At 56.1% G+C, this 11,457-nt stretch overlaps 1 protein-coding gene across 1 annotated transcript; it reads left to right on the top strand.

Moving 5' to 3' along the window:
• Positions 1-1,180: 1,180 nt before the first annotated feature.
• On the top strand, positions 1,181-11,247 carry ANKRD13D (ankyrin repeat domain 13D). The gene is made up of 15 exons (XM_041722580.1): positions 1,181-1,458; positions 1,972-2,107; positions 2,224-2,348; positions 3,114-3,159; positions 3,240-3,383; positions 3,656-3,845; positions 7,844-7,910; positions 8,319-8,400; positions 8,610-8,671; positions 8,773-8,903; positions 9,744-9,901; positions 9,992-10,114; positions 10,195-10,358; positions 10,437-10,528; positions 10,875-11,247. Exons 1-15 carry the CDS (start codon positions 1,369-1,371, stop codon positions 11,086-11,088), a joined length of 1,824 nt encoding a protein of 607 aa, XP_041578514.1. The 5' UTR covers positions 1,181-1,368; the 3' UTR covers positions 11,089-11,247.
• The last annotated feature ends 210 nt before the right edge of the window (positions 11,248-11,457 follow it).

The raw sequence follows: 11,457 nt of genomic DNA, 5'->3' as shown, positions 1-11,457 counted from the left end.
AGAGGGCAGGGTGAAAATGCTTACCCAGAGATTCGGCTCAAACTTCTAGATCAAAATACAGTTAGTCATTCTACAAATAGGGAGACCCAGGTAGAGGGCCAACCTTGGCCCAGCCTCGCGGCTGCCTCGCCACCCACCACCACCAGACCCCAGGCTGAGGCTAGAGTAACAAGGACCACAGAGCTCAGGCGCCTGAGGCCTGCACCCTAGTTCCGGTGTGGGTAGAGGGGCTGGCCCGGATTTCGAAACTCCTTCCTCTCCCGACACTGGCAGCAAAGTGCGGCCTCTGCAAAAGGGATCTGTGCGGTGGGTGCAGGCAGCCATTGACGGTGGCAGGTCCGCTGGGAGAGGTCTGCCTCCCGCCAGGCGCGGGGCCCCGCCCCCCAATGCTCCCATCCCTGACTCCAGGGACCTGGCAGAGCCGTCTCCTCCGCGCTGGGCCCAGCTCGTGCTGAGGCGACCGCCAGACACCGGCCCAGGTCGCTGGGGAAGGTGCTTTATGCTAAGCTTGGCCAACATTTAGGGACGTCTTAGAAGTGCTGAGAAGGGGAGCCAGGGTCTCCCGCCTCATCTGCTCTCAGAGGATGGTCGGCAGCCGCGAGGCCTGGGGTAGTACGCCTGGGACAGGAAGTCCGGGGCACGGGTGGCTGGCTGCTGGGGAAACGCGGATAACCCAAGGGAAGCCGGACGGTGGCCCTCGGAGCACGCACGCGCACCCGCGCGCGCTCGTCCCAGGAGCCCAGGCTCCGCCCCTGGCTGAACCCCGCCCCGTCCCCGGACTCCCTCCTTCCTTTTCCGGACCCGCAAGCAGGGGTATGCGCTGGGCCTGGGGCGCCCCCTGCAGGCCGCGAGAGGATCCGGAGCCAGGACCCACCCACCAGACCGCCCCCGGCCGACCCAAGCCCGGCTGCAGCCGGGGTCCCCGAGACGCGGTCCCCCGCTCCTTCCCCGGCGCGCGTAGTTCCCAAGGCGACTAAGCGGCGCCCGTCGTCCGGACCCCCTCGTCCGGCCCCCAGCACGCGCGGGCCCGGCCACGGTTGCCATGGCTGCGGAAGGCAAGGGGGCGCGCGGCCCGACGCCCCGCCCCGCCCGTGCTAGCCCCGCCTGCCCGGCCCGCCCGGCCCGCCCTCCACGCCGCCTGCGCCGCCGCCGCCGCCGCCGCCGCCGCCGCCGCCGCCGCCGCCGCCGCCGCCGCCGCCGCCGCCGCCGCCGCCGCCACTGCCGCCGGGCTCGGGGGCTGCGGTGGGCGCACCTCGGCGCGGCGCGGCCCGGAGGCGAGGCGGCCGCGCCAGACCCGAAGCCGAGGCGAGGCAGGGCCGCCCCCGCCGAGCCCGCCCTCCCAACGGGGATGCGGCGCTGAGGCCCAGCATGGCCGGCCCGGGCCCCACCTTCCCGCTGCACCGGCTCGTCTGGGCGAATCGGCACCGCGAACTGGAGGCCGCGCTGCACAGCCGCCAGGTGAGACCGCGGGGCACCCGGGCTCTCCTCCGCGCAGCCCCCCCAGAGCCGTGATCTGTGCCCCGCCTGATGCGAAGCCCAGGTCACCCGCCCCTCTCGCTTGAGCCTCCGGCCGCGGCTTCCAGCGCTGGGCCTTGCCCAGCCAGTGTCCCCGCTTCACGCTGCATCCAGTCCCCGAATTCGCGCCACCCCACCCCTGAGCCAGGCTGAGGACAAGCAACCTGGTTCTGGTCCCCAGGTCCCTCCAGTTCTAGACATCTGCAGCTGCACCTCTGCCTGACCAGGCCCCTCTGCGGGACCCCCAGTTCTATTCCTGGCAGAAGGCAGGAGAGGTGGGCAGGCCCTTCCCACCTGCTCCCTTCCCCCTCCCACGAGGACCCACAGGCCACCCTCAACCATGTCCATGGCCTGTGTGCTGTCCTTATTCCCCGCAATGACTCCCAACCACGTTCAGCCTAGTGGCCTTCTTGCTTCTCTTTACTTGCCCTGTGCTGAATGTCCCATCTCCCCCAGCACGACATTGAACAGGAGGACCCCCGGGGGCGCACTCCCCTGGAGCTGGCTGTGTCCCTGGGGAACCTGGAGTCCGTGAGAGTCCTCCTTCGACACAATGCCAATGTGGGCAAAGAGAGCTGCCAGGGCTGGGCAGGTACTGCAGGGGGCAGAGGGGCTCCCCTGAGGCTGGCAGTGGGGTTGGTGCGTGGCAATGAAAGGCCAGGCCAGGGGCCATTGACAGAGCTCCCCTCAGCGGCCTGGTGCCCCTAGTCCTGCAGGAGGCAGTCAGCACTGGGGACCCAGAGATGGTACAGCTGGTGCTCCAGTATCGGGACTACCAGAGGGCCACACAGAGGCTGGCTGGCATTCCAGAATTGCTCAACAAACTCCGCCAGGTACAGCAGGGTACAGAGGTATGGCCAGTAAAGAGGGGTGGAGAGCCACGTCAAGTAGCCCTGACAGGCCGCATGGGGTCACTCTGGTCACCCACCACCCACTCAGTCTGTGCAGCATGCTCTCCCAACACTGTCGACAACATCCTCAATCTTGGCCCCACCCCAGGGTCATGTAGGAAAGAGAGGGGTCCAGACCCAGGTGGGTGAAACTGAGCCCTTTAGGAGAAAAGCCATTGCCCACATCAGGGGTCCCTCATATAGAAGTCTAAACGGGGCTTTGGATGTGGGTCTCCTGGCAAATGCATATTTCCTAGGGGGAGAGTTTTTCCAGACTCAGTGGGTGTGGCCTGGTGCCCTGGAATACCTGTCTGTCCCTGTGCCCCTCCCCCCACCAGGCCCAGAGGGGGTCATTGTACCCTCTTTACAGATGAGGACTGGGACTCTGGGGAAGCAAGGAGTTCCCCCAGGGCCTCTCAACAGGCTAGTGGCCAGGTAGAGACTGACCTCCAGGCTTCAGATACTTATAATCTGATTATTCCAAGGCCTTTTCAGGACCCCACTTCACTCACCCTTTCTGGGGGGCGGTTGGTTGTAGTGGGGGTGTACCTGGGACATAGCACTCTAAGACTTGCTGATGGGCTGGACTCCCAGAGCGGGGCTACAGACAAGGAGCCCCCTAGGCACACTGATCCTTGGTACCAGGCAGGCCTTGACAGGTGCTCTGGTCTATCTCAGGCCCCCGATTTCTTTTTTTTTTTTTTTTAGGCCCCCGATTTCTACGTGGAGATGAAGTGGGAATTCACCAGCTGGGGTGAGTGAGGACCGCTTGGCTTCTAGGGGCGTGGGTGGGATCCTTGGGAAAGAACCACGGTGACCTCCACACTCCTACAGTGCCCCTCGTGTCCAAGATGTGCCCCAGTGACGTGTACCGAGTGTGGAAGCGGGGTGAGAGCCTGCGGGTGGACACCAGTCTTCTGGGCTTCGAGCACATGACCTGGCAGCGTGGCAGGAGAAGCTTTATCTTCAAGGGCCAGGGTGAGCTGGGGGACTCCCTGTGGGCATGAGCAGGCCGGACCCTCCCAGACCCTCCTGGACCCTCCCAGACCCTCCTCTGGCTTGTGAGGACAGTGCAGTTCTTTTTCTCTGCTTTCCAGATATGGAAACTGAGGTTGAGGGTGGAGGGGACCAAGGGGCTGGGGCCTCACCCACTTAGCAGCAGGTGGCTGCGGGCACCGTGGTGGCCTTTTCCCCACCAGCTGGAGCCCAGCACTGATTTGTGCCCCTCACACACCCATACCGGCTGGCAGAGGCAGGCGCCTTGGTGATGGAAGTGGACCACGACCGGCAGGTGGTACACACCGAGACACTGGGGCTTGCCCTGCATGAGCCAGAAGCGCTGCTGGCCGCCATGCGGCCCAGTGAAGAGCACGTGGCCAGTCGCCTCACCTCTCCTATCGTCTCCACCCACCTGGACACTCGCAATGTGGCCTTTGAGAGGTCAGTTGGGACTTGGCCACACTGTGGGTCATGGTCCAAGCCTCTGGGAGGGTGAACCACCCACAGAGGCCACTCAGATGGGGGCAGGGGTCCCTGCGGGCCCAGTGTCTCACCCAGACTGCTTGCAGGTCCCATGGCAACCTTCAGGCCCCTGCGTGCCTTTCCTTGGGCAGCTGTCTCCCTGGGGAGAAGCTAGGTCAGGGGCCCCAGGGGCCTGACTCTTGCTTTCACGTGTTTTCCCCTAACAAGGATTTAGGCTGTGGTTCGGGGCAGCTCTTTGGCCCAGTGTGGGTTTCTCAGTAGTATGGCTGTTTCTGGGCCAGAGCCCTTTGTGGGTAGTCTAGGAATCTGACCCTACCGGCCAGGCTGTTCTCTCTGACAACATGTGTCCCAGTTCCCAGAACAGACTTCAGAGATACCTTTTTGAAAAAACAAACAAACAGCTTTATTGGAATATAATTTTGTATACCTTACAGATCACCCATTTAAAGCGTACAGTTTGGTGGTTTTTAGTCTGTTCACAGAAATGTCACAATCACCACAGTCAACTTTCGAACATTGTCATCACCCCAAAAAGAAATCCAGGAGCTATCAGCTCCCATGACCTCACCCCCTTCCCCAGCCTAAGCAACCACTCATTTACTTTCTCTATAGATTTCCTCATTCTGGACTCTTATGTGCATGGAATCATATGGTACATGCTTTCTTGTTACTTCTTTCACTGAGCAGAATGTTTTCAAATTTTATCCAGGTTGTAACATATAACTGCTTCATTCCTGTTGTGGCTCCATTGTATGACCAGCTCACATTTTGTTTCTTCACTCACCTACTGACGGATGTTAGGATTGTTTCCACCTTTTGCCTGTTATGAATAACGTTTCTGTAAACGTTAGTGTACAAGGTCTTGTGTGTGGACTAAAGTTTTCGTTTCTCTAAGGTGGACACCTGGGGGTATGATTCCTAGGTCACATGGTAACCGGACGTTTGATTGAACCACGAGACCATTACCAAGGTGCCTGAGGCATTTTACATCCCCCCCCCACCCCCCAGCAGTGTATGAGGACTCCAGTTTCTTCCTGTACTCACCAACATTGACGTTCATTTATTTATTTTTGGATTTTAATCACCCTAGTGGGTGTGAAAAGTAGTATTTCGTTGTGGTTGTGATTTGCGTTCCCTTAATGATGACGTGGAACACCTTTTCTTGTGCTCATTGGCCACTTGTATCTCTTTTTTGGAAAAGTGTCTATTTAGATCCTTTGTGCATTTAAAAAATTGGGTTGTAAAAAAAAATTGGGTTGTCTTTTTACTATTGAGTTGCAGGAGTTCTTTATGTATTCTAGATAGAAGTCCCTTCTTGGGTATACGATTTGCAAATATTCTCCCGTTTTGTGGGCTGACTCTTCACTCTCTCAACCGTGTCCTTCGAAGCACATGTTAATTTTCATGAATCACAATTTATGTATTTTTTTTTCTTGTCACCTGTGCTTCTAGCGTCATATCGAACAACATTTTGTCAAATCCAAAGGCACAAAGATTTTTCCCTGTGTTTACTTTTGAAAGTTTTATAGTTTTAGCTCTTACGTTCAGGTCTCTGATCCATTGAATTAATATTTGTATATGGTGTGAGGAAAGGATCCACCTTCACTAGTTTCACATGTGTGACCCACTTGTCCCAGCACCATTTCTGGAAAAGACTGTTCTTTTCCCATGGAATGGTCTTGGCACACTTGTGGAAAATCAGTTGACTATAGATGCATGGGTTTCTTTCTGGATTCTCAGTTCTATTTCATTGACCTATATGTCGATCTTTGTGCCAATACCACACTGTCTTAGTAAGTGTAGCCTTGTGGTAAGTTTTGAAATTGGAAAGTATGAGTCTTTTGACTTTGTTCTTCTTGCTCAGGATTATTTTGGGTGTTCTGGGTCCTTTGCGATTTCACAGGATGCCAGATTCAGTTTGTCAGTTTCTACAAAGAAGTCATCAGGTGGGATTCTGATAGGGTTTGCATTGAATTTGGACCTCAGCTTGGAGCATACTGTCATCATAACAATGTTGAGTGTCCTCTACCATGAACATAAGATCAGTTCCCACTTACTTAGGTCTTTAATTTTTTTCCTTTTTTTTTTTTTTTTAAGATTTTATTTATTCATGAGAGACACAGAGAGAGAGAGAGAGAGAGAGAGGCAGAGACACAGGCAGAGGGAGAAGCAGGCTCCATGCAGGGAGTCCGATGCGGGACTCGATCCCGGGTCTCCAGGATCACGCCCTGGGTGGAAGGCAGATGGTAAACCGCTGAGCCACCCAGGGATCCCCTTTAATTTTTTTTTTTTTAAGATTTTATTTATTTATTCATTTTTTCTTAATATTGTCATTTAGGAGCGTGTTTACTTTCCACACATTTGTGAGTTTCCCAAATCTTTATATTGTTATTGACTTCTTTTCTCATTTCCTTGTGGTTGGAGAACATACTTTGTATCACTTTTTTCCTTTCAGTTTTATTGAATCTTCCTTTATGGCCTAACATATGCTCAGTCTGAGAAATGTTCCATGTGCACCTGAGAAGAATGTGTATTCTGTTGTTGTTGGGTGGAGTGTTCTAAGAAAGTCTGTTCAGTCTGGTTTATAGGGTTGTTCAAGTCGTACGTTTCCTTGTTGATCTTTTTTCTCCTTGTCCTATCCATTGTCAAAAGTGGGGTATTGATGTCATGAAACTATTATTGTTGAGTCAGACATACTTTTATTTTTCACTTTTTAGTCTGTAAAATTTTAAACATGTACAAAAGAAGAGAGAATAGTTAGAATGTCCTCATCGCCCAGTGCCCAACACTTACCAACATTCTGTTAATTTTGTTGAATCTATCCTTCCTTCTTTTCTTTTTTCCTCAGACCATTTTATTTTATTTTTTTAAAGATTTTATTGATTTATTCATGAGAGACACAGAGAGAGAGGCAGAGACACAGGCAGAGGGAGAAGGAGGCACCATACAGGGAGCCTGATGTGGGACTTGATCCCGGGACTCTGGGATCATGCCCTGAGCCAAAGGCAGACACTTAACCGCTGAGCCATCCAGGCATCCCTCCTCAGACTATTTTATTTTTTCAGAGGGAGAGAGAGGTGGGGGGAGGGACGGAGAACGAGAATCTTAAGCAGGCTTCATGCCCACTGCAGAGCCCGACATGGAGCTCTATCTCATGACCTGAGCAGAAATCAAGAATCAGATGTTCAACCCACTGAGCCCCACCAGGCACCCTGTCCCTGGACCTTTTTTTTTTTTTTTTTTTTTTTTTTTAAGATTTTATTTATTTGAGGGGCAGCCCTGGTGGCACAATGGTTTAACACTGCCTGCAGCCCAGGGTGGGATCCTGGAGACCCTGGATCGAGTCCCATGTCGGGCTCCCTGTGTGGGGCCTGCTTCTCCCTCTGCCTGTGTCTCTGCCTCTCTCTTTCTCTCTCTGTGTCTCTATGAATAAATAAATAAAATCTTTAAAAAAAAAGATTTTATTTATTTGAGAAAGAGAATGAGAACAAGCACAAGCAGGGGGAGGGGCAAAGGGTGAGGGAGAAGCAAATTCTGCTGAGCAGGGAGCCTGACAAGGGGCTCGATCCCAGGACCCTGGGATCATGACATGAGCTGAAGTCAGATGCTTAACCAACTGAGCCATGCAGGTGCCCCTTCCCTGGACTATTTTAAAGCACATCCCAGATGTCATATCACTTTAACAGTAAATGCTTCTGTCCCTGACTCTGCCAGGTGAGGCTGTTTATAAAGCCAGCCCCAAAGCCGTTGTCACACCTAACAAAATTAATGATGATTCCCTAGTACTGTTGTATCCCCAGTCCTTGTTGGATTGTCTCTGGCTGTCCAGGCAACCTCTCAAGGCCCTTGCGTGTTTCACAGTGGGAAGGCTAATTGGAAGGGGTCTCTGGAAGGGAAGGTTCTGGCTAGGGTTGAGGGGTACGGGTCCTCATGAGCTCCTGTTTGGTCTGTTTCAGGAACAAATGTGGTATCTGGGGCTGGCGGTCTGAGAAGATGGAAACCGTTAGCGGCTACGAGGCCAAGGCAGGAGAGGCTAGTGGTGGGGGCTGGGGTAGGAGACAAGGCCCAGGAACTCCACCACTTCTCCACATCCACTCATGTGGAGGAGAGACAGAGTAGCCTGTGGACTCGTAAGCCCTTTGTGGCCATGGGAACTCAGTGGGGCCCTAGTGCCCAGGCCCTGCCAAGCACATAAGGATCACCCCAGCACGGGCCCCAACCCAGGTTACCGAGATGAAACGGGGAGCATTTTCCCCTCGTTACTGAGTCCCCTTGTGGTTCAGACCCTGCCACCTCTTCCACTTTGGGGGGGGGGGGGCAAGATCCTATCTGTCCCTACAGAGAGGAGGACTTTGGTCTTGTACTGATGAGGCTGAGTGTGGGCAACAGGCTCTGAGCCCTCAGCTCCCCCTGTGTCTCCCTGCTCCCCAGGTATACAGTGCCACAAATGTGGAGCTGGTGACACGCACTCGCACGGAGCACCTCTCTGATCAGGACAAGTCGAAGAGCAAAGGTAAACCCAGGTGCGCCTGCCTGCTGTTCAGTCACACCATCTTCTGGGGTCACCCTGGTCTGGGGTCTGGGCTAAGCTGGGAAGCCTTCCCCATTCCCACGTGCTCTGTCTCCCACCCAATAAGAGACTCCCAGGGTGGATGGTGGATGGGGGCCGTCTTGGGGCAGTGGCCCAAAGTCTCCTAATGAGCTCCCACCCTTTCTCCTTAGGAGGGAAAACTCCATTCCAGTCCTTCCTCGGGATGGCCCAGCAGCACTCCTCCCACAGCGGGGTGAGCCACGCCCAGGGTGGGGGGCCATGGGCAGGGGGCTGCTGGGCAGAGCCTGGCAGGCACCTTCCTAAACACTCAGCGCGGTCCTGGGGTCCTCCCAGGCTCCTGTGCAGCAGGCCGCCAGCCCCACCAACCCCACAGCCATATCCCCCAGTGAGTACTTCGACCCCAACTTCAGCCTGGAGTCGAGGAACATTGGCCGCCCCATTGAGATGTCCAGCAAAGTGCAGAGGTGAGGTCTTGGAGCTGGTTTGGAGAATTCCCTCAGGGTGGGGGACCCACTCAGCCAGCTGGCTTCCTGCTAGACTCTTGTCCTTGGGGTCAGGAGCCAGGTCCATCTTGTCTGTGGTTGTTGGCACCCAGCTCAGGGCTTGGCCCAGAAGACTGGTTATTCTTCTTTGATGAATGAATGAGTGATGAGCACCACCGCCCATTTATGGTTTTCTATTCCATTGAATGAGCGAGCACCTACTAGAGGCCAGCTTGTGGCAGAGGAGAAGGGCTCACAGCTCAATCATCTGACTTTGTGGTCCAAGGAAATGTCTTCCCCTCCGAGAGTCTATTCTCATCAGTTAAATAACAGTTACACTCAGCCACCTGCTCACAAGGATGCTAGGAGGCTCTGATGAGCTCACGATGGGCCCAGCACTGTCCCAGGGACTGCAGGTAGACTCAGCACGGAGAGGTGGAGCAGGGATTCGGACCCCAGTAGTCCTGACCTCTGGGCTTTGTTGGACCCCAAAATATGGCAAAGTGAGAGGCACTGGCAGGTATGGGCCATGGAGGAGGATGGAGCCATGGATGAGGTCCTGATTGGAGCCAGCAGCCCAGCCCGCCCTCCGCATCCAGAAGAGTTGAGCTGGCACAGGTTACCATAGGCCCCAGCCTGGGCCCCTCCAGAGCCAAAAGACATAAGCTCCTGGGGGAGACAGGTGAAGGCAGCTGAGCAGAGAAGAGGGCAGCTCAGGCCTGGCAGAGGGCAGGAGCAGAGGCAGGTTTCCACGGTGGGTGGGTGGGTGGGCTAAGTAAGGCAGGGGGCCACCAGAGCTTCCCTGACTCACATCCCCTGTAGGTTCAAGGCAACACTGTGGCTGAGTGAGGAGCACCCGCTCTCCCTGGGTGACCAGGTGACACCTATCATTGACCTGATGGCTATCAGCAACGCTCACTTTGCCAAGCTGCGCGACTTCATCACCCTGCGCCTTCCCCCTGGCTTCCCAGTCAAGATTGGTGAGGGGTGGTAGGGGGTACCAGGGAGGTGGGATAGGGTGGGGGCTGGCCTCTGGCCCTGGGTGGCTCAGCCTCACTGTTTCCCCACAGAGATTCCCCTTTTCCATGTGCTCAATGCCCGCATCACCTTCAGCAACCTGTGTGGCTGTGATGAGCCCCTGAACTCGGTGTGGGTGCCAACCTCCAGCTCAGGCTCTGGTGGCACCACATCAGGTACTCCACAGGACGGAGGGGGCCCGTGCTGCTCCCCGGCCCTAGGCCCTGGGGCTGAATGCAGCTCTTTTCCTGCGTAGGGAGCCCCTTCCCATGTGAGGTGGACCCCGCCGTGTTTGAGGTGCCCGAGGGGTACAGTGTGCTGGGCGCGGAGCGCAGCGAGCCCCTTCGTGATGAAGATGATGACCTGCTACAGTTTGCCATCCGCCAGAGCCTGCTGGAGGCAGGCGCAGAGGCTGAGCAGGTGGGACACAGGCAGGCCCGGCCCCTGCGTGCTGGCGGGGGTGGCAGACGTGACAGCTCAGGGCTTCATCTGCCACAGGTAACTGTCTGGGAAGCCCTGACCAACACCCGGCCTGGTGCCCACCCACCTCCCCAAGCCACCGCTTACGAGGAGCAGCTTCAGCTGGAGCGGTGAGACCCTCTAGAACCTACTAGGACAATGTCTCAGCCTGTCCTGCCCCAAGGACCTCCCAGCCAGGGGGTCCTTGGCTGCTGGTGGTGGGTAGTGGGGAGGTGCTGGTCCCAGGATCCCAGGCCCTCTCCAAGGCCATCCTCATCAGCAGCACTGCCTATACCAGAGGCGGCATGAGAATGGGGGGAATGGGGCCCCTTGCCTTGCCTCTTCTCTCTGGTTCTCCTGGGTTCCCAGCCACCCTCTCCTTGTCCGTGTCCTCCACAGCCATGTCCCAGCCCATAGCCTTCTTCCCCAGTCTCAGCACTCACTGGTCTGTCCTCCCTGTCACACCTTGTCTGAAAGGGCCCTCCAAGAAAGCCTGCAGATGTCCACAGAGCCCAACGGCCCAGAATCCCCTCACAGGACACCCCTGGCCCGGGCCCCCCCAAGCTTTGAGGAACAGCTTCGCCTGGCCCTGGAGTTGTCTTCGAGGGAGCAGGAGGAGCAGGAACGACGGGGGCAGCAGGAGGAGGAAGACTTACAGAGGATCCTGCAACTCTCGCTCACGGAGCACTGAGCACCCAGCACCCAGCCCTGGGAGGGTGGTCTACGCTGCTCCCCCACGTGCTTTTGTAACTTATTTATTTATAAACTGTCTGCTGCCAAGCTTGGGGCCTAGAGCCCTGGAGGTGGGCTTGCATTGGAGACCAGGTGAAAATAAAGAGACTCAGCAGCAGGCTTACTCTGCTCACTGGGGAGATGAGCTGGGGAGGCGACATTGATGGGAGATGCAGTGGGCAATGGCCTCAGACCTGGGTTTGAATCCTGGCTGTGCCCCTTTAGTTTCTCTGAGCCCCGGTTTCCTCAGCTGTAAAATGAGACTGCCTCCCACTCCCCAGGGCTGCCAGGAGGGTGAAATGAACCAACCTAGGTCAGGTCCCTTACG

This window comes from Vulpes lagopus, chromosome 11, assembly GCF_018345385.1.
Source record: "Vulpes lagopus strain Blue_001 chromosome 11, ASM1834538v1, whole genome shotgun sequence".
NCBI lineage: Eukaryota > Metazoa > Chordata > Mammalia > Carnivora > Canidae > Vulpes > Vulpes lagopus.
Note: the sequence above shows the minus strand (reverse complement) of the source record. Positions and strands in the feature narration are given on the sequence as shown.